Genomic DNA, 24,012 nt, shown 5'->3' on the forward strand with positions numbered 1-24,012 from the left:
ATCCCTGTCTGACCTTAGGCAACTCTGTTTGAGACTTCCAGGAATCTACCGTTTGTGGTTGTCTCCTTCAGCTGTTAATCTATTCACTCTGCTCTCAGCAGGCCATCTTAGACAGCTCAGGGTGGGGCAGAGTCCCTCTGGGGGCAGGGTTATTTGGTCCTCTCATGCTGCTGCTGTATGGGGAAAGAGTCACACTGGTATCCCGCCAGCTACTCTCTCCATTCTCTCCCTAAAACCTCCATCCCCAGTCTCTTCTCAAGTGTCTCCAGACCTCTCTGCATCCCCTGTAGCCAGGGATCTACCATCTGTGGCTGCCACCCTGCATTTAGCAGGTGGCTTAAACAGCACAGGGCAGGGTGGAATCCCACCTGGGGGTGGGGCTATTGGGTCCTCTGATGCTGCTGCTCAGGGGGAGTGGTCCGTGCCTGAGCAGGATGGCTGCTGCGGCATGGGGGATGAGTCAGCACCGAGATCCTGCTGGCTACTCTCAGTTCTCTCCCCAAAGCTTCCTGCCCTAGTCTCTCCTCAGGTGTCTGTAGCCCATTCTGCCCCCGCCTTTGCTGGGGATCAGGGTAAGTGGCTGCAAATAAAAATTTATGCATTGGCCCTTTAAACAGTTTTTTGTGTCTCCAGTCGCCTGTGTCTGGCAGAGAGCAACCCTGCCACTTTTTGCAGCTGGCTGTTTTCTGTGTACTTTTTGGGCTCTGATGCTGTGGTCTAGAGATCCCCACTTTTGGTTTAGACCCTGCTCTTCTCAGGAGGTCCAACTGGCTGTTCCAATATCCTTCTGGTGCTGCTGCCTGGGGTGCCCTGCCTGCCTTCTTGAGTCTCCACCACACTTCTTACTTGTGAGATTGTGCTAAATCTGATTCTTCTGTCTCTGAGGTTACAAGGCTCCTCTCTGGCTATTGTTCAGTTGTTTGTTTCAGGTGATTTCTCCCTACTTTAGCTGTAATTCCAGTTTGGTCCTGGGAGGAGGTCAGTGTGACTTCCACTCGCTCCTCCGCCATTTTGATTCCTGAGTTTTCATATTAGACTTTAAGTAACAATTGATGAAACACGGAAAAGGATCTCAAAAATTTTAAAGAGAAATGCAAACAGTAATATCTATTATTCATTAAGATTATAAGCATTACCGGGGATAATGTGTTTTCTGATCAGAGGAAATTACAACAGTAGTCTTTGGCATCAATTCTCTTCTGTTTATCTGGACTTCAAAGCATCTCGTAGATTCTTATGTTTAGTTAATAAATGAAGCCATCGTTTTTTTAAATCAACTTTTTTCCCAGATAATCGCAGATGTTCTTGTGAAGTATCTGACTTGAGGATTAAAATCTTTTCAAGAAAGTGAATTGAAAGATATTATAACTATATTGCCCCGACCTATATATCTAAATGAATTTTAGAAGTATTTAAATATCAAAAGTCAAAGAAAACACAAATATTAGGGGGGGGGGAAGATAGTCTGCTTATTAGAATTAGCCCACAATAGGACATTAATTGTTTTGACCAGCCAAAAGGTTTTAAAAGAATTGCATTGGACAAAAGGTTTGTAAGCCTTTAGGGTTTGAAATGTCTGAATCAGTTTTGCATGTAGAAGGAAAAATGAAGGGTGAAATTTTGATTAATTTTCTTTAAGATAATTTTGAGTTTAGGAAGTCATAAAGCAAAGCTGGGGATGTTTTAATTCTATCTCATGATTTATTTATAGGTTATTGAAACTCCATAATTAATAGAAATTATAACTCAAAATGGTATATTATCAGAAATAAAGAGTAATCCCCCATCCTGACTTCTGAAGCCAAACATTCCTACGTGATTGTACATGTCTCAGCAATTAAGGCCTCAGGGGCACCTCCCCCCATGCCTTTGGAAATATCCTATTTGCAGTTTCACTTTCCTCTCATACTTTCAGTTACCCATGGTCAACTACAGTACAAAAATTTAAACGGAGACTTCCATAAAAAAATTCAATAAACAGTTCATAAGTTTTAAACACCAGTGTTCTTAGTAGCATAATGAAACCTGGCTCTACCACACCCGTCCCACCTGGGACGCAAACCCTCCCCTTGCCCGGCGTCCCTGTGCGGCAGGTGCTCTCTGTGCCTTAGCAGCCATCTCAGTTATCAGAGCAGCTGCCATCGTGTTGCAGTGCTTGTATTCAAGGAGCCCTTATTTTACTTAATAGTGCCATATTTACATAACTTTTATTATAGTATATTGTTATAATTGTTCTATTTTACTATTAGTTATTATTGTTAATCTCTTAATGTGCCTAATTTGTAAATGAAACTTTATAGTAGGTATGTATGTATAGGAAAAAACACAGTGTATCTAGGGTTTGGTACTATCCACGGTTTCAGGCATCCACTGGTGGTCTTGGAACCCATCTCCCTAGGATGAGGGTGGGAGGAACTGTTATAATTTCCCCTGATCCACAGGTTAAAATTCTGGCAATACTTATTATTATTAGGAACAAGTTTATATGCCCAAATCTTGCCAGGTTCAGCATAAACACTGACAATGATAAGTTGAGCTGATGAAAACCAATCAATACCATTTTCCACACTTCATTTCTGTAATGTTTCACAGGATTACAGGTGATTAACTACAGAAGAATATGTCAGCAGTAAAAATTAGTGTTATCTGTGGCCCATGTTTATTGGTTATTTAATTCTTATAAGTCAAATTATTTTGACTTAATGTGATTTTAAATTATATTAAAACCACCCAAACCCAAGGCAAAATATTCATTAAGATGTAAAGCTCCAATACTCATGAGAAATGAACTTGAACTTAGATTTATCCTTTGTTATAACTTAACTGTATTACCTGCAGTTATAAGTTTGTATAATTTAAAATAAGAAAAAGAAAATTCTTCATCTTAGGTGACCAAGGCTTCTGACTTAAGAAGTTTTCAGCTTCAGCAGACCTTGTTTTAGATAAAAGTGAGTCTAAAGGGGTCTGTGAAAACATCTGGGCAAAACAAAAATAAAAAGCAAAAACCATACCACAACCACCAAATAGTGTGTGCACACTCACAGACACACACACACACACACACGCACACACACACACACACACACACACACACACACACACACACCCCCCATCCCCAACCCCCCCGGGAGCCATGTTTCTGGGAGTTCTGGTGGAGTCAGGGCTTCCAAGAACTTCTCAGGGGAGGCTCTGTGGTGGATAAGCCCATGAGAAGCTCTCCAGAGAAAGGGTTCTGAGGACAAAGAAGCTGGACAAGTGCTGCATCCCCCACTTCTCCTTGGAGGGTCCCTCTGCATGTGGGTCAATTATAGTCACTGAGAACTTCTCCAGAAAAGACTTCTCCAGTATTTTCCCACATTGTTTGATCACGGGCTTCTTGTCCTCTCCCATTAAATTGATTGACCTCCAATGAAATTTCTGTTTCTTGGAACACATTTTGGGAAATGCTGACCCTTGACGTGAAAAGTTGACAATGGAGGGAAGAAAGAATCTGCACAGAGCAAAAGAAGGAAACACTGGGAAATGGAGAAGTCAAACTCTGGCAGGGTCCCGTGGTGCCCATGGTATAGTGTCTGTGATGTCGAATTGACTTGAGGAATCATAGATTCCACTCTCCCCTCTGTAACTGAGTGCCTTTAGACAAATAACTTCCCAATATGAATCTCACTTTTCTCAATTGCAAAATCAGAGTGTAAAGAAATGATCTTGATTGTCTTTTCTAGGCTCAGCTAGATGAAACTATCTCAACTATCATAATGGAAGAAAAAGAGAAAATAGGTTTTGCTTGACAAGAATTCTCTTTATAAGCAACCTTTTTGGAATGCAAAATAAATGATGTTTAAAATAGAAATCCTATAATACAACCACATGTGGACAGGTGATTCTTAATCTTCATTATTCTGCTCATTTTGATAGAAAATTCAGCGTTGCAGAGTGCAACCTGGAATAAACCGTTTTAGTACTGCACTTGCTGTCATGAAACACTTAAAAACAAAACAAAACAAAACAGTCCAGAAGCTTTCAGCAGCTAGATTTTTAATTAAAGCCAAAGGGCAACTTTAAAATTAGTTCATTTAATTAATTGTTCTTCAGGTTGTACAGTCTGTGACTACACTATTCTTGGTTATTAAATCACAGTTTGCACTTCAAAAAAAATCAAGATGTGATTGAAATAGCTGATTTAAATGAAGCTAATCTAAAATATAGAGAAATACAATAGGGCAAATTATTTCGCAAAAGTGTCCATACTTTGCATATGTCAGTGTTTTCCTTTAATAGAAAATAATTAAATTAACTGGAGAGAGAAGGTATAATTGCCAGGGAAGCTAAATCATTGATCTGATGTCACCTATCAGCTGACAGTTTTCTCCCCATAATTTCCATTACCTGGACTCTGTAATTAAATAAGTTAGAGATTGAAGACTTAGCAAGTTTCATCCCAAATTATATGAAACAAGAAACTGAATCAGTCCCCAAATTGATACCAAATTAACTTAAGATGCATTTCCATACTGAATCAGACTGTTTTTTTCAGAATGTGTGTGTAACAGTCAATTTCAGATATACTGTTCAGTACACATTTGATTAGAAAAGCAGAAGTCAAAGTCTTGAAAATGGAAACTAATGATGATATAGACTCCTGCCCACTGAGACATGTGCCATTAGGCAATGTTTCTGCCCTCTCATCATTGGATCTAATCTAAGCAGTGGTTCTCAACCACGACTGTACATTAGATTTGCCAGGGGAAGTTTAAAAATTTTCCGATGCTCAGGCTGCACCTGAGACGAATCAAATCAGATTCTCTGGAGGACGGGGGCGGGTGGAACATAGGCATCAGTATTTTTATAAACTTCCCAGGAGATTCTAATATGCAGCAAAATTTGATAACCAGTGAAGCAGAATAGCCAAGTCAATAAATTTGCAGGTAAACTTGCTGTGCCATTTTGGTTTAAAATTGGCAGTGTGAAGCACACCTATTTCTTTTTCAACTCTTCTGTAAAAATCTCAACAGAAATGAAGCTACTCTTTTTAAAAAGACAAAATGTAAAAGTTAGATACAATGTTGTAGAATCTCTTTTTGAGTGTCCTCTTGGTTCACAAGAAACTCCTTGACTGTAGAAGGTTCCCATGAATCAAACTGGGCCACTTGGAATCCCAAGTCTGGATTTTTAAACTGAAATTGGGAGCTAATATTTCTGTATGATTGGATGTATGGGCTGTGAAATGGCTGAGTGTTCTGGCACATGGATGAGTAGCTGAGAAAGTTACAGGGGGTGGGGGAAGGGAGGGAGAGAAGAGAGAAGAGAGGAGAGAGAATAGATTGGCAAAATGAATCAGAGGTAATGCATCTGGATTCCCAGGGTAGACATCTGTCACTTCTGCCTGGCTGGCATCCCTCTCCATTTCGTTAACAGCATTCTCTTCTCCATCAGGGACTCCTCGCTCCCATTCCATATGGGCTGGGAATAACTGACAAGTCAAGCCTACTAGCTTCTTGCTCCTTGAGCAGAGACTCAGGCAGAAAAAGATGGTGCTGTCATTTTGGTGACTATCATCAGGAGAAAATTGTGGTTCCTATTACAGGATCCCTGGAGCTTCCCTGATTCCTGTGCCTCCTGGGATCTGATCATTTAACAAGTCTTTGAATTCTGGGATCAAGGGTATATGTTGCTTGCAATTCAGTTTTCTATAGTTTTCTTGTCCTATCTCGAATCCATTTGGAAACTTTGTAGCATTCTGTTTTAGAGTTCACAAGGCACTCATGTATCCTTCGGCTTTTTCCAGCTTATGTTTTTGATATTTGGAACTGCACACCTTAACTAGCACAGACTTCTAACTGTCTCCCCTGTTTCCGTGGATGTTCCTGAGGCTGACTAAAGCAGGAACAAGCTTTCTGAGCCCTACTCCAACCTTCAAGGTCATAATCAAGAAAACTCACTATTTTACCATTCTGTATGCTTTCTGAAGCTTCAGTGATTTATTTGCATTTTGTAAGTATAAAGATCTTGGGGAGCAATTCATAACAAAAGTCTACTTTGTGAACGATAAGATTAAAAGCTTATCGTACACAAACATGGTTCTAAATAATGTATGATCCTTTGACTAGGAGCCCAAATCTGCTCCTGAAAAAAGGAGCTCTTACTTCCTTTCTCAAACAACATTAAATAAAATTATAGTACTGACATTAAACCCAACTGTGCACCAGTAATTTTTCATTTCCAATGGTACTCTTCTTTATTAAAAAATCTTTATTAAATAACAAAATACGCCAACTAACATAGTAAGTACTTCCTTGAGCTCAATATCAATACACTTGACACACACTTCAAGGCCATCTACTCAAATGCAGCAAAGAGAGAGAGGTACAGTAACATAACCTTGAAGGCCAAGGGAAGCCTCCTTGAGTTCTTGAGGCCCAAGTCACAGAAGTGATGAGGTGTCTGGGGTATTCAAATGGCTGACTTCTTGTTAAATCTGGATCCATGGAATTAGGTTTGGATCACATTATTAAACTTCAAAGATAATTGGTAAAAAAAAAAAAAAAAAAAAAGGAAAGCAAAGCACAGTGCTAAACAACTTAAGTGATGAACAGTGTTGTGATCTTGGGCAAACCCTGGATGAACTATAATGAAATGGAAATAGTGGGGTCAGTGCCAATAAAAAGTGATCATAAAGTTTGACCAGTTCACAATGTTTCCTTTTCTAAGAGTCTAAGAAAAGGTAAACATCACCTTGGAATATTCTGGTAATGAAAGTGGGGTAAACAAAAAGCAGCAATTTAAAAGGTATCCTTCTGACTGTCATACTTTATATTTTATTTTTAATACAAATAGGTAATGAAATAAAAGGTACCCAGATTATCTTTAACAAGAATATATTTTCTGTATACCAAGCCATCATTTACAGATTAACACTGCAAAAATTTTGAATTAATAACTCTTAATTTGTTTATATAAAATTATATGAAATAAACAAAATTATATGTAGGATGAGAACCAAAAATAAGAACCGATCCAGAGTCCTAAAATCTTGTCTGTGTATTAATTCCTTTACAGTTTCAAAAAGTCACACATGTCTACAAAAAGAATGTAGGTATTCTTAACATTGAATATTATTTGCAAAAGAAATCCACTTCTCCCAGTTGCTTTTGACTCTGCGAGCCTCCTGCGCGAAGCAAACATTGAGGTGTCAACAGAGTTAGAATTGCGGACCTGCTCCACCTGGCGGGGTGGCCATTCTTTACCCTGGAAGGAGGGATTACACCAACTCGTAATATTTCCCAGTCTGAGGATCAAAGTAACAGTTCAGACATGGGTCATACAGAAGAGTCAGCACTTCTTCGTCCTCTTCCACACTCAGTTCTTCTTCACCTGCAGGAAGGGGAACCATAGACATGTTAGCTACTAGTCTGGCCTGAAATTCCTAAACGTCAGAAGGGCAGAGAAACAGGAATCACCATCCCTCCCTGAAGACTTCATGTGGGCCGAACGTCAATGCTGGAATGAAGGAGCGCTGCAGATGGGATGAGTCTATGCAGCGTAAGCCGGAGAGGAGACAGTGGCCACGGGGTCAGCTTTGGTATAGAGGATAAGAAAAACTGAGTGTGGCCCTAGCTGGTGTGGCTCAGTGGATTGAGTGCTGGCCTGCAAACCAAAGGGTCGCTGGTCTGATTTCCACTGTAGGACTCATGCCTGGGTTGCAGGCCAGGTCCCCAGCAGGGGGCGTGTGAAACGCAACCACACATTGATGTTTCTTTCCATCTCTTCCCTCCTCTAAAAATAAATAAATAAAATCTTTAAGAAAGAAAAAAGAAAAACTCACTGGAGAACTGGCAGGGAGGGGAAAAGAAGAGGGCCAAAAGACAAAGGGTTATGCTAATTAGAGTTAGGGAAACTTGAGCAAGATTCAAAGCTTAAAGATCATAGGTCTAAGCTTCTTCGAGGGCCAGAGGTGTGTACAAATGCAAAATGGTGTGAAATGAATGATGGAATAAAGAACTCAAACCTCAGTCATACATCCTAAAAAGACTACCAAATAAACATGACTCAAAATAAAATGTTTAGAACACACAATACAATATACAGATGATGTATTATAGAATTGCATACCTATATAATTTTATTGACCGTCACCCCAATAAATTTAATAAAAATTAAAAAAATGTTTAGAAATATAAATAAGATACATAAAACATAGAACACATATGGAAAATACAATGTCAGGTGATCTGTAATTTTATTAGTGGTAGGGAGGTCTGTCACTTTGCTGGGAATAGGAATATGGCTTGCGGTTTTCTTCGTTGTTGCTGTTGTGACAGCCACTTAGATGGTCGCGGAGGGGAGAGCTCCTACTGCCTAAGTTAGCAAGGTTTGACTGGTTTTCAACAAATGGCATGGAATGAAAAAAAAAAACCCGTTTTACTAAGATGTTTCCTGTGCACCTTATGTGTGCCCACTGTTGTATTAAGTGCTTGGGTACCTGATGCCATCATCGCTGAGTGCCTTCCAGGTACTTCTGAAAATCTGCGTCATGGGAATTCAGAGGCTGGGAGGGTAAGACCTACCTGAGCTGGAAAAAATTAGATCAGGCTCAGGAAGTAGGGGCTGATTAAGACAACACTCCTGTCTTCCTTAGCATAGGCTACTAAGGACAGAAGAGACCAAATTTTTGGGTCACTAGGGTCAGTTTTGGAAGATGCGGGGCACGGGACAGGGCTGGCATGTAATACTGATTTTTTTGGAAAGGGTGAATAAATATGAAACAAAGCTTACGATCTTAAGTGTTACTGACCAGAGTAAGGGAACGTGGTGGTAATGGTGGGACTTCAACTTCCCTCCCCACCAAATTAGATCAGGCTGGTGCATGAACATTGTCAGGACAGTGACGAAATGGAGTTAACTCTAAGGAAGTGGAGCAAGATGGTGAAGTGGGGTCTGAAGCTGTACCACAGCCATTCCTCTGCCCACCTTTATGCTAACCACCCAAAACATTGAACGTGACTGTTCCCGCACCAGGCACTGAGCTAGGTGCTGGCGGCATGATGATACAAGAAACTGGCTCCATTCTTAAGGAGTGTGCAGTGACCCGGGTGAAACATGAAATGAGCAGACTGCCTTGTGCATCTAGGCCCAGCATTCCTTAAAGAGTGAAGTTTAACAGAGGGATGATTACATCTACCTTGCTCACTAACACCCGGGTGCAGTGCTGGTTTCGAAAGCAATTTTTCATGCAGTACCTCACTTGACCCTCACGATCCTATGAAATAGGAAACATCGTGCTCAAATTATGGATGAGGAACCACGGTCTGCAAAGTTAAATAGCTCATCTGAGGTCACTCAGTGAGTTAGAGGGATGAACTTGGGTCCTCAACTTAGTGCTCTTTTGACCATACTGGCTTGCTGTTTTTATTAAGAAGGAGGTGTAACACATTCAATTGGGAGCTATTATATTACAAGAATTTAAACATGGAAAACAGTAAACAATTGTAAAGGTTTCCTATGTTAAAACAAATAACAGGTTTGGAAACAAAAGAAATTTGATTTGTCATGTCTCAAAAACCACTGACAAAGATGGGAGAGTCCACATGGGCCAGCAGAGGCACATAGTTCAATGAGCCCGAAGGAACTGGGCTTATTAAAGCCAGAAGAGAGGTAGCGTGATGGAGGTGACAGCAGCCCTCTGGCTTCAAGTATATAAAGGGTGGCAAATGAGGGAGAAATTAAGTACATTCTGTGGGTTTCCAGAAGAAAGCAATAGATTGCCGGGTGAAAGTTACAAGAGACAGACTTTGGCTCAATACGGGGAATAATTTTCTAAACACGTGAGCTGACCAGAAAACGGAATGTGGACTCTAGGGAGGGGGATACAGGGGGCTAGGGCAACCACCTGTGAGAGATTTTGTAGACGAACCCTGCGCAGGACAGGGGACCCACTCCAATGATCCCTGTGGTGCCTTTGATGGGTTTCTGTGGGCTGCAGTGGCTATGTCCTTGAAGTACAACAGGACTTAGCTGATGGCTACAATAGTAGTGGTAGCTGACCTGGGCACTCTGCACAGTTTCTTGTTAAGAACAGGAGCTCAGAGGAGACAGGATGTCTTTCCTTTATTTTCTGCTGTTACCTGAAGAGTGGTCCCTAGGACCCTGCCTCCACCTGCTTCCTCTAAGTAGGAGAGGTTAGAAATGCTTTTCAAGCGGCTGTTTTATATTGAAGATGACCCTCTTTAGGTCGCTTCTGTACATCAAAGGAGAGTGCGCATGTCTTTTACTTCCAGATATTCAATTTACCAACTCTCTCACACTTGGGCTACTTCAGAGAACAGAACAAAATCAGTATACCAATGACTACTGTGTGCCTGCTATGTGACTGAGCAGTCTAGTTGCAGATGTGACATACACACACAAAACAAAAGCAGCTACTAACGATTAACAAGGAGTTAAATTGGGAGCTGCAACTGCAGGAGGTAAAGAGCACCTCTGTGCTGTATAATCCAACAAACCTGGGGTGGGGTGTGGTGGGGGGAGCCCTGCTGTTTTCTAACTGGAAAATCTTAGGCAGGCTACAGGTTATTTCACCTCACTGGACCTTCGTTGGCTCATTTATAAAATGGGAATAACAATACCTATTTCACAGAGCTTGGTGGAAGACTAAATTGGACACTGGATGATATGCATAGCATAGTGGACTTGGTCGTTGTTCAATAAATGATCATTACTGCCCTGGCTCGTGTGGCTCAATGGATTGAGCACCGGCCTGCGAACCAAAGGGTCACCAGTTCAACTCCCAGTCAGGGTACATGCCTGGGTTGCAGGCCAGATCCCCAGGAGAGGGCACGTGAGAGGCAAACACACATTGATGTTTCTCTCCTTGTTTTTCTCCCTCCCTTCCCCTCTGTCTAAAAACAAATAAACAAAATCTTAAAAAAAATAAAAAGTAAATTTAAAATTACTTTAAAAAATGATCATTACTATTACTATTAGGGATGATAATAAAATCATGAACTATAGGCTATGATTTTTAGTAACTCAAAACAGGAGCATTGATAAAGCTTAAGGTACGAGAAAAGGTGTCATAGAGGCAGGCAGCATGGCATTTAGACAACAGAGTCAGAGAGATCTGGTCCTGATCCCATTTCTACCTCTTCCCAGCTGTGGGACATTGGGGAAAATCACTACTCTGAGCCTCAGTTTCCTCATATGTACAGGGAGGATAGTAATAGTGCCTATTATAATCCCTATGAGAATGAAATAAGTTAATAGCACTCACATACAATAGTAAGGATTCAATAAATACAGTTACTATAACCATTATGAAAAACGTAAGATATCTGAATTAGACATGAGTGGAATATGTTCATTTATACCTTATTCCCTACTCCAAAACTATATTTGTTTGATTTTTTTACTACCAAAAGAAAAAAATAGTTGGTTTGAATGAAACCCCAACTAGTTTTATATAGGACAGTGTGATGAATTAATCTTTAAATAAAAAGAGTTCTTATACCAAAAACATTGTATTTTTCAACAAGAAAAACTAATTTTTCCATCATGTGTAATGTTAAAACCACATATTACTGATTGTGAGGTAAACTATCTTAGAGGACTACCATTGGATGTCTTGTTTTTGTGCCATCAGTGCACTGGGGGAAATTCTGACCTCTGACACAGAGGAGTTAAATGGTATGCATTCTGTGCCTCTATTTTCTAAAAAGATAGTTTGAAGCTGATGCTATTCAATTAGAAAACTCAACAGTTTTTACAACCAGTCAGGAATCTCTTAAGATGAAAGTAACTGTTGTAATGAGCCGTGGGTCTCCATCACCCGACTGCCGAGGGAGGGGGTAGAGGTTCTGCTCCACAGCGCATACAGCGGAAGCAGTGAAGGCCCCGGGAATGCAGCTGCTCCCGGGCAGATCCCTGTAGAACGGGGACCTTGTGCATTATAACCGTGGGATTAAGGCAGGTTTTGTTGTTCTTAGTATTAAAGTCTTACATGGAAGCATTTTAAAACTCTACCAACAATGACACGTACAAAAATTGGGTGACATTATGTATAATTTTACATTGAAATAAGTGCTTTAAACTTACATAAAAGGTTTTTTTCATTAAAACTTAATTTCCAAAGCTTCTAACTTACATCATTTTGCCATTGTAATCCCTACGTAATGAAATTATAATATCATTAAGCAATTACCACTATGATATCAAGCAATGGGAAATGTTTTGAAAGGTAATTATTGTGCCTGGGTATGGGGTACTTTTCAATTATATTCTTGGATAGTGCAGTGTTTGTTTTTCCCCAAAATGTGAAATTGCTCTATTTAAAGACTGGCTACAGAAACTCTAAAAGGACAAATTAACAAATAAAACCATTCTCTCCTACCAGACTAAGAGCATCTGTTCGGAGTCCAAATTACGTTTTTACTCTACCTCACATAATAAAGCCATTTCGAGTGAAATAAAATAACCTTTCAGATAATAATCATTTACAGACTTTCAGCCTCATCCACGTTGAAACTGGTTAACAGCAATAACAAGAGAAAAGCCAGTGGAGCCAGACTGCACGCAGCGGCATTGGCTGACCCCCTCAGTGAGGGCAGATCGGCAAGCAATCCCTCCAGGTCACCTCTTGAAAGCCAATTAATACAAATGCTTAATTACCTATATTTAACGTGTTTTAACTGTAGGTAATAGAAAACCTACATGCACAAGCTAAGTCTTCAAGCTTGAAAATAAATGATGTGACACTAGTTTATCAGATTAAAAATCTCTGAATCAAGACACGGTACCTGATTTTCGATTCTCTGACACTGCCATCTAGAATTTTTTTTAAAGTTAATGCATTTTCTCTCCTATAGATCTTGAGAACTGATTGACCGTGTTTTTATGTGCATACCAATACACTATTGTTTAAACAATTCAATGGAGAGGGATCACCATTGGGAACAGTCAGCCTTAGGATCAATAAAGATGACATTTTAGGTAAGATTCTGCTGAGAACCAGGTGCTTGCAAACTCTACAACTAACACATCTCACAGGAGGGCCAAATTAACTTGCACTAAAACCTGAGGAAGTCCACTGGGAACTGCTGAATTTTGGTTTTCAGCAAATACATGCACTCAAATGGGAGAAAGACAAATGATCAACAATGGAATAAAAAGAACGCAAAGATACTTTCTTCCTTTAGAAAGCTATATTGGATTTTTTTGGAAGGCAAATAACATGTTATGATTAGAGTTCAGGTTTCTTGGGAAATAACTATTACCCCTTTTGTAAAAACTGGTGGCTGTATTTTCCTAAGAAAGTGCCATTTAAGGTGACACGTTGAAGGATTTAAATGACTAATTAGGAGTAAACTGCAATTTCATTCTTTCTGGGTAGTTTCCACTTGTAAATGTGCAGAGTGCATCAAATCATCACGTTGTACACCTTAAACTTACACAAAGTCATGTGTCGATGATATCTCCATAAAGCTGTAAACAAACCCCATAAAATAAATATGTGGCTTTCAACTCTGCATGTGTTTTCTTTCATCTGAAGGAAGATTTCCTAGCCGAACTATTGAGCTCTGAAACCTACAGAGCCCATAGCATCTCAAGGGCTTAGTTTTAGGTGAGGTGGCCACTCTGCAAAGGGGAAATGCATTCCAGTCCCAACAAGGGACGCTGGACTGCATCCTGGGCCAGGACCCCTTCTGGGTGCATTTGGGGTATAAGTAGGTGGGGCTGTGGTTCTGTGGGGAGAGTGCCCCAAACACCAGCAGTGTGTCTGCTTCTGGTACTCTGGAAAAAAAGGCATCTCTTTATATCAGTGGGAGTGTTCATTGCGCCCCCGCCCCCCAATCACTTCTGTGCAGATAAGACACCCCTGGGACCCTGCCCGCTGCATAAGAGAAAATATCTCCCTGCCCCAAGATTAATCAGAGAAAAAAGGCAGTACTTACCTCATAGAGGAAGGGGCAGGGATTCTGGATTTGAGAACGTCATAAATACTAATGAATCATTTCACAAGCTGAGTTGGAGTGGGTCTAAGAGAATACTAAACAAAGTACATTTTTACCCAGAAATCTTGAAAAAAGAGAACTCCCTAAATTAAAAGAAATTCCAGTGAACATTTCAGGTGTACAGTTCTTATTGACCTAAAATGGAATTCTGTGGTCCTATGGCAGTGTGGGGGTAAAGGGTGGAAACTGGCCTGGGTCAGAGTCCTGTCCCACATTCAGTGGGTCTGTGACCGAGGCTGTGACCTTAACTTCACCTGTACAGTGGGGACACAACATAGCCGCATGTCTGGCAGTGCTGGGACTAGTCAGTGCAAGGTAATGCGCAGAAAAACTCAACCTAGTGCTAGGCACATCGTGGGCGCTTTATTAATGCTGACTTCTATTATTACTTTTAATAACTAATATTATTTTTTTGGGGAAGGTCTCCTTTGCATCTTAAATAAATCTTCAAGATATAGGGAAAATCATCCAAATCATCCTCCTGTTTCCTATGGACAGAAGCTTCATTCACCTACTCAGCAAACACTTACAGGGCGTTTACTATGTCCTAGGTGCCAAAGAGGGCGCCATAGTTGTTCCATGAAACATGTCATCTGGTGGGGTAGCTAACAAAACAGATTTTAGAAGACTGCTGTAGGCTCAGCATCAGGAAGATGTCACGTGGTCGTGCAGTACGGCCCGGGCCTGTGAAAGCCACTCCTCTGCTGGGGCCCGAGCAGCTGGCCAGGTTCCCCCTCTCTGGCTGGCTGCAGAAGCCATAAGATTTCTGTAAATTCCTAATTAGTAATTTAGATATGACGTCTATAAAATAAGTGTCCATTGTCTGTTTATGTCTTGTGTGAAATTAATCAATGTTCATAAAGGAATATCCTATGTGGCTTTGCCAAACAAAAGGTACAAAATGAGACTGGCAACCCTAGAGGCCCTTCTGAATGCCTTTCTCAGTCAGGGTCTATGTAAACTGAAAGAGGGGCTGCAAGTCTGGAGAGAGAGGCCATTATTATTCCATTTTGGAGCTAGTACACATGAATAATTTAAGGGTCACCTCTGTAAAGGAACAAATGTCAAAAACAAATTGACAACTATTTTTCAAATGAGGTCCGGTTCACTTTCAAAAGGTCAGTTTGGTAGTTTTCTTGAGTAAGTTCTGAAATCTTAACTCCCCATTTTTACACTGAAGGCAAGCTCCAGGAAAACACATTTTTAGTAAGTTCAAGCACACCTGTGCTCATGGTAATTGATATTCATAGTACATTATGGCCCAGGGGGAACTGTGAAGAGCTCTCCGTTTCTCCATCCAGGTGAATGGCGCAGAGCGCAAGCCTTTTCCTGCTGGCTGATCGGCTCTGCTGGAAGCCTGGCCGTTCACTTTAAGGAGGCATTTATACACTTGAGACATTCTGGCTGAGCAAAAACTGTGGCTGTGACAAACTTGTACTGAATAAAGTAGAGAATCAAAGGCCAGGTGCCACACATGCCCTTTCTTTTGTATGGCCTGGGGCAAGTTTTCTAGAATTTTGTCTGGGTCAGGCCAACTTTGCCTGCTGTTAAATCGCAGTCATGCCTCTTGCTGCACGAGTCGCAGATGAGGGCTACGTGGCAGTGAAGCCCATCACTTCCTTGCTCTACGTCCCAGCGTCCGTGCGTAAACGGGGTGATACGAGTACCTACACTTAGCTGGCTATTCAGAGAATTAAAGTGCACTTGTAGGCCTGTGTCACAGGCAGATGAAATGTTAGTTATTACTGTTTTTATCCTAGAAGTCTGAAGATGGGAGACCTCGTTCCCCGTGAACCAGCCTTCAGAACGCCCCTCACATAGCAGTACAATGGTTCTGCAGAAAGGCACTGATGTGGAGGAAGCCTGGGTCCCAATTCTAGCTTGGGCTCTGACATTTGTCTTTCGGCAAGGTCAAGTTGAGGGGGATGGACTACTTCAGTGTTTTTAACCAGTTCATCAGAGTCCCAGGGCAGGTTTCTGAGACCCTAACTCCTCCTTTAGCCAGAGCAGTTCTGCTTTTAGCTCTTTTATATATTGGGATTCCATATAAAATTGCATTTGAAAGAAAAGTTTTCACTGCTTATAAGTAAAGAATAAGAGCCATTATATAATGTGACTTACAACTGTATTAATTGCTAATATGTATGGATTTAAGTTTAATATTCGCGTTGTTAAATTTTAGAAATATATCTAATAAACTGAAAAATTGGAATTAAGGAGGACTCTGAAAGTCAAATTTCAATGAATTACCCTGCTTTGTTTTTCAAGGTTGTGATAAGAAATGACCAATGAATGTTTCTCTTCCATTTCCTCCCTATCTCCCTTCCTGTATTCCTTCTAGTGAGCAATCAAAATATTTAACATGTACCAGAAATTTCATAGGGTGCTAGGGACCCAGGAGTGAGCAAACTGACAAGTCTCTGTTCTTAAAAATTCATAGGCTACTTAGGAAAAAAAGACAATAAACAAGTAAACAAATCACAAATTACAAATTGTAAGAACATTGTGAAGGAAATGTACACAGTGAAGTGAGAGAGACTGACCTCCAATAATGGGCTACCCACATGCACCCAGGCCTGGCAGTCCTGAAGCCCAGGAATCCTGTTCTTCCTTCATTTCCTCGTGCCCTTGGCTTTGTGCTAGAAATGGTCAGCGCAGTGGCTGTGCCCCTCAGCCCCTCCCATGGAGGCAGTGTGGCCACCTGTCATCTCTGACAAGCCTGGGAGGGAGGGGCAGGCAGGTCCAGGGCTGAAACAGGTGACGAGAGGTCTGATATTTTTTTTTTCCTTGAAGAACTTAGCTACTGAGTGCTTCAGATGTTTTAATTTGCTTTTCCTGTTTATTAGGAGTTTTCGACAGGAGAATAATCTTTCAATTCCTGGTTTTACACATATTATTTTTTTTTGAGTAAATAATCTATTAACTTGGTTCAAAACCAAAATAGTATAAAAACAGAGATTGGGCCCTGGTGCCAGGCTGCTTAAATTCAAATTCCAGCTCTTCTAATGACTAGTCATGTGACCTGGGGCAGGTCATTCATGAACTGTGCCTCGGTTTCCTTAGCTGGAAAAAACAACTACACTTATACAAATAGTACCTCCCTTATGGTGTGGCTGTGAGGGCTAAAGGTAACAACTTAGTACAATGTCTGGCATATAGTAAGTGCTGAATTAATGGTGTCACGCAAGAGAAACCTGGGAAGAGTCCCATACTGCCCACAACTGAGCCTCCTTTCTCCTTCTGATGATGTAAACTGGACCCATTATTTTTTCTTGACAAACACAGAGGTGTCCAACCTGCAGCCCACAGGTCACATGCAGCCCAGGATGGCTACAAATGCTGCCCAACACAAAACTGTAAATTTACTTAAAACATTGCTTAGTTTTATTACTAAGTTTTATTCTAGCTTTATTACCTAGGTATGTACATTTTCTATGTTAGTAATCACAAACTTGGGACCTGCTTGATGAAATTAAAAGATTATTGAAAAGGCTGCTGCATAATTTTATTATGTGAGGACTTTTTTGCTTATCTGTGGTGGCAGATATCACAAAAATTATGCACAGACCTTTTTTTGCTCATCAGCTTTTGTTACTGTTTGTGTATTTAATGTGTGGCCCAAGACAACTCTTTTTCCAGTGTGGCCCAGAGACTCCAAAAGGTTGGACATCCCTGCTTTGTAAGAAAAGAAGAAAATAATATCGTGATATATTGGTAACTATGGATTGTGCTGTGTTGCCTAAAACTAGGCCAATAACATGTAAAGATTAACCAAATAAGAAACGCTAGTTTTTGATGGTATTCATTAGCTCAAACCACCCCAACATGTGAGAAAAGGGGAAAGGGACCATTGATAAAAATCTAGGGTGTACGCAGATCTGGTTAACTGTAGCCAGAATGTTTTTATAGTTCTTTCAAATTAATTTGTTAATTTGTCCTCAGTGTTTGAAGGTCCTGTTTACCTTCAACATAACTGAGGTCCTGCTGTCAAAACATCACTTTGCAATGGCAGTGACTTTAAGACATCTTTAAGCCACTTATCACTAATACATATCTTGGGCGTCTTTGCTCAAGGACCATACTCTCCATTCCTTTGTCTTATTTGGCACACTTAACATAACATATTATTTGTTCCCTCACAGCAAGGACTCCTTCTAAAAGCCAAGATTCTACGTTTCTGCCGTAAGTAATTATAAATGTACATCTCTAAAGAGTCCAAATTTGAGGGGCATAATCTGTTTCAGATAGTAAATCACAGAGACATCTCTATCCCTTGGGCAGCCAAAATGTACAATTCAGATGTATGAGCTTTCACTCTCAATTATCCATACCTGAAGGAAAATGGATGTTGCACTTTCTCCCTGGGGCAGCTAGGGAAAAAAAAGTCCAAAAAACTGGCACCTTTCTTGGAGCAATTTATATTGGTTTCAGTTTTTGTTTTTTTTTTAAGCTCAGATACAGAGCTTCCATCTTCAAAATTCAACTTAGAAAACTGTCTCAGAGTCCTGCTCTGAGGTTTATTTGTCCCTCTAGTTACACACTTTAAATCCCCATCTCCCCCACCTCAAGCCCTCTGTTTCCACTGATGATTCTTTTCTGTTTCTCCTCTCTGCACTCCTGACAATCATGTTCCCCGCTCACTACCAGAAACTAATGGTTCATCTTTACTGCTCTGCAACAAAGGAAACCTCAGGCAAATTTTCATTCCTGCTTCCTTCCAATGTTTCCATGGCTAACACTACTGATTGTAGCTCTGTGCCAGCCTTTGCTTTATATGTCAACTATAACTGAATTTTTTTTTAAAAATTGAAAAAATAAAAGACACCCCAAAATAACCCCAAGCCCCCACTGTATCTCTGTATTAACAACAAAAACATATATCTCAGTGATATTAGAATATTGAGTCTGCTTTATAACAATAACAAGAGCTAGGATTTGGCAGACACTATTCTAAGTGCTTTGTGCACAGTATATCTCATTGAATCTTTGTGAAAAACTTCCAGGTGAGCACTATTATTAGTCTTACTTTACAGATGCAATAACCAAAATTCATAAAGGTCATACAGCAGGAATTGTTAGAGCTGGAATTCAGATGAAGGTCAATTTGACACGAACGCCACGCTCTTACTCCTTAAACTATGTTTTGTCCTGTGACTCACCTTTAGAAGAACAAGGGCAATTTCTCTCTTACATTCTTTTTAGTTGTAAAGAAGCTATAAAATGAGGCACGGGTTACCTATTTTGGGTGTGAGAGTCTAAGCAATCAGCATTTAATAAAAACAGTGGCATTCAAAGTGACTGATTATCTCTATTTAGAGTTAATTATTTTTTATGCATAACATTTTTCATATTCCCACCTTGAGCACTCAGAGTGCCGGAAGAGTCCTGAGGCTGCCCTGCTGGCTGCTGACTGGGAGGGACAATGGGTGGGCTCAGCATATTTAACCAGTCCCTAAAAAGAAATGAACACACATGTCTGTAATTCCACATGCAGATTTTACCTTTCCCCTGAATTTTAACTCTCTGGGACTTCCACAAACAACCATTTTTCCTCCTTCATATTTCAGAAAGATAAGATGTTCAAAAATTAGTATTCAGTTTTACAAATCGGTTAATATAGAGTCAATCACTTAACTAACTACAGAGCTCTTTGTCTTACCACGGGGTTACATCCTGATAAACCCATCATAAGGTAAAAATACCATGAACTGGAAATGCATTTGGTACAACTAACCTACCAAACATCATAGTTTAGCCTAGTTAAATTAGTGTACAGTTGGGCAAAATCATCTAAGACAAAGGCTATAGTACAGTGTTGAATATCTCATGTAATTTATTAATCATATTGCTTTTAAATCATTGTAAAGTCGAAAAATCGTTAAGTCAAGCCATCGTAAATTGGGAATTGTCTTAGTTGTTCAATAAATACTCAACTAAATAAAGATGACATTCTTCTCAAAAGTTTATTATTGTTATTAAACTGTAGCATAAGAAAATTATTTCAATAACTCAGAAGAAATGCAGTAGAGACAAATATCCTTATAACCTCGGGGTAAGGAAGCCTGACAAAGCCACATGTCATGAGTGACAACGTTCCACACGGATTCAAAGCAGAGGTTAGTCTTGGAGCGATCATGGACCAGCCGCAATGGTGGGAGTCAGTCTGCATTAATTCTGGGCTCTACAGCAGCAGAGGGTGAAAGAAGGAAGAGTGAGGGGAGCCAGGTCCTTGAGTGACTCACTACTTCAGTTCTCCCATTACGAATGGGGACAAAACCATTCCAGAGGTGCCTGCCCTCCGCCTACATTCCCTGTCCCTCTGCCTCCAACTTCCAACCTCATCTCCTAATCTCCTGACTTTCCTTCCTCATCCATTCTTTTCTAGTCCCTTGCTCCCTTGAGTAGATACCTGGGTGGGTGTGATGCAAGTGGGTGACATCAAGAAGATGTGTCACTGTGCGTTCTACTTTAAACCCTTCTCATCTCTAAACTTGCTCCTGCGCTTCTCGGGAGACAAGAGCAAGTAGAGGAATGTGAAGGATTTTCCAACACGAGTTCTATTTCTTGCATTGATATGGTACCCTGTAGCATTGGAGCGATCATGACAAACACCCTTATGACAAACAATTTCTTTCTAAATTTCTGTACTTCTTACTGTCTTATCTATAATGAGAGATAGTCCCAACCAGCAACTAAGAGCAAGGGCTCTTCAGGTCAATCCTGGTTTTGAATTTCCTAATGTAAGAACTTGGTGAAGTCACTTAACATTGTAAGCCTCAGATCTATAAAAAGGAGGTAATAGTACCTCAGAGTTTTGTTGTTAGGATTAAATGAAAAAAAAAAAGATGGAAAATGTTTGGAATGGATCTGGGTACAGAGTTGCACTCAACAAATTTCAGCTATGACTGCTATCATCTTCATTACCAATGAAGATCATAGTGTGACTTTACCTGTAGTGATAAACCAAGGTAAGAACTAGATTTTTTGAAATTATAAAGGATGGCAGAAAGATTACAAGTCTAAACAGTAGAGGTTTTCCTTGCAAACTATTCACTCTTTTTGTATAAAAAGTAACTTAATGTAAAAATTACCCATTTCTTATTTGTAATATTTTAAGATACAGTAACTGCTCACCTCAGCTATCATTAGATTATAGCCAATGACATTAGCAAGGTGAGCATGGTATAAAATTGAATTTCATAACAACACATTAGGGCATAAAAAAGGATTTGTCACAAGACTTCCAAGCTAATGGGGCATTTTCTGATAAGCACCTATTATTTAGTTCATTTAATGATAGTAGACCAAAAATTCCTACATTTATAGAAAATTATAAGGTCATTCACAAATTACATACCCAGTGACCTCATTACTCAGTAAGAGTGATGGAGAGCAAGGATGAACAGGAGAGAAATAATGTTATCATAGGATGACACCCGCAGAGAGAAATTAGAAACTCTACACAATGGCAGTAGAAGCACCTACTCATGGTCCCTGGACATGGGAAAAATATAGGTGGGGTTGTTGTGTGTTACAAAAACAAGGCATTCATTTCTTAGGCTAATGATTTGATTTGATTAATATTTTTCCTTCTTAGAAGTAGTCATGAAAATATAGGAATCTTTTTGTGATTAAAAAAAACTTCAAATTTATCAGAAAGTTGCAAGATACGGAACTCCCATATGTCCTTCACCCAGACTCCCCAACCTAAACATTTTATCACATTTGCTTGGGATCTATCTATCTTCCTAGCTACCTATCATTTATCATCATTTCTCTGTCTACACAGGGATTGGCAAACTATGGCCCATGGGCAAAGTCTGTCTGGCCAAACGCCTGGTTTGTACCACCTGCAAACCAATAACGGTTTTCGCATTTTTAAATGGTTGAAAATTTAAAATAATGTTTTATGATACATGATAATTATATAAAATTCAAATTTCAGTGTCCATAAATAAACTTTTATTGGAATACAGACATGTTCACTTGTTTATGCATCTGTATCTGCTTTTGTGCTATAATGACAGTGTTAAGTATTTATCTGGCCCTTTACAGAAAAGGTTTGATGATCCCTGATCTGTAATCATGGGCTCATATTGATTTCTCCAATACTAACACAACGCCACAGGTCTGTTCTCATATTTCCTCTTTCCACACTTGTTAACTCCCTTCCGATTGTAAGAAACCTGGCTCTCATAATCCTCAAAATATTTACTTATTTTCTAACCTATGAAACACACCAAAAGTCATTTCAGAATTGTTAACAAAACAAATTAAATAACCAATAGAAAACCCCTAACCTACTCTCTAGCGTTCTCAGATTATGGTTCTTTTTATTCTTTAGTGCAAATACTAGGTTCAAAATTTACTTGGGCTAGTTCTTTTCCCCACTCTTCAGTGCAGTTATACAGACAGTCCCTGATTTATGATGGTTAGATTTACAATTTTCGACTCTACAATGGTGTGAAAGCAGTATGCATTCAGTAGAAATTGCACTCTGAATTTTGAATTTTGAATTTTTCCTGAGTGAGCGTTATGTGGTACCATTTTCTCTTGTGACACTGGGCAGTGGCAGCAAGCCTCAGCTCTCAGTCAGCCATGTGATCATAACCAATACTCTACAGTGTGTTCATTGTGTTAAATAGTTTTGCCCAACTGTAGGCTAGTGTAAGTATTCTGAGCATGCTTAAAGTAGGCTGGGCTAAGCTGTGATGTTTGGCAGGTTAGGTGTATTAAATGTATTTTTGACTTAGGATGGGTTTATTGGGATGTAACACCATTGTAAGCTGAGGAGCATCTGCATTATTCATTTGATATATAGAGTCACCAGTTTATGTTTGTATTATATTTTAGGTTTTTCTCGTCACCCGTATTGATTTTTATTACTTGTATTATTGTTGAATAAGTTAAACATTGACAGTTCAAAAGTCAAAACAACACAGAAAGGCATATTCATGTAAGAGTTATGTTTGCCCCACCCCGTCCAGTCTGTTCCCACCCCTCATCACTTCCATGCCTTCTGCACCCACTGCTCTAGAGGTAATTAATGGCATTAGTTCTGGTATCTCCATTCTATGTTTCTTTTTGCAAACAAAACAAACAAAAACAGATACATATCTGTTTTTTATTCCTCTTACTTCCTATGCAAAAGGTAGCATACCATAATTAAATTTTTGCATTTTCATTTTTCAAGTTAAAATATATTCTGTAAATCACTTCTACTAGTTCATGGCTCCCTCATCCTTGCAGCTCTATAGTCTTCCCCTGTGTGGGTGTGTCATCATGTATTTCACCAGTCTCCCAATGTTGGAGTATGCTTTTAATATTTTGCATTATTGCAAATTAACTGCAATATTATGGCAATTAATGCTGTAATGAATAACCATGGGCATATCTATTTTTTTATACCTGGAGATACATTTTCAAGGTGAATTGCTAGAAGTGGATCCCTGGAACAAAAGGTAAATACATACTTGGTCTTGTTAGATATTGACAAATTCTCTCTACCAGGGTTCTTCACTTCTGCATCCCTACCAACCATGTATGAAAGTGCTGGCTGCTTTACAGCCATGTCACAAGAATATGTTATCAAATTTCTAATGCTTTCTAATATGAGAGATGAGAACTAGTATCTTAAAGCAGTTTTAATTTGCACTTGTTTGCATTATGAGCATCAGAGTGGGGTTGACTGTCTTTTCATATGCATAAGCCATCTATATAATATTTATGTATATGCATGTGGGTATTTTACATCTATATCTACATAAATATTTTGTCTGTTCATGTCTTTTGCCCTTCCTTTTATCAGATTTTTTTGGTCTCTTTCCCTTACCTTGTCATTTGTGTTTGTTTATTTTTGCCATGCAAAAGTTTAAAAACATTTTTTTTTGTAGTCAAACATATCAACCTTTTCTCTTATTGCTTCTGTATTTTGAGTCATACTATACAGTGTGAATCTATTCTGGTGTAAGGTGCATCTGATTTTATCTTTTAAAAATGACTATTGAAT

At 39.6% G+C, this 24,012-nt stretch overlaps 1 protein-coding gene across 3 annotated transcripts in view; it reads right to left on the bottom strand.

Moving 5' to 3' along the window:
* Nucleotides 1-7,258: 7,258 nt before the first annotated feature.
* Nucleotides 7,259-24,012, bottom strand: part of CFAP20DC (CFAP20 domain containing) — a 253,337-nt gene continuing 236,583 nt past the window's right edge. For all 3 annotated transcript variants that reach the window (XM_054595084.1, XM_054595085.1, XM_054595083.1), the window contains 2 exons: nucleotides 19,361-19,455; nucleotides 7,259-7,371 (listed from right to left, as the gene is read on the bottom strand). In XM_054595084.1, coding sequence (XP_054451059.1) covers nucleotides 7,259-7,371; nucleotides 19,361-19,455 — 208 coding nt within the window. The remainder of the gene's footprint in view (nucleotides 7,372-19,360; nucleotides 19,456-24,012) is intronic.

The sequence above is a fragment of the Pteronotus mesoamericanus genome, unplaced genomic scaffold, assembly GCF_021234165.1.
Source record: "Pteronotus mesoamericanus isolate MK-2021 breed Mesoamerican mustached bat unplaced genomic scaffold, CSHL_Meso_final scaffold_54, whole genome shotgun sequence".
In the NCBI taxonomy this organism is placed as follows: Eukaryota; Metazoa; Chordata; class Mammalia; order Chiroptera; family Mormoopidae; genus Pteronotus; species Pteronotus mesoamericanus.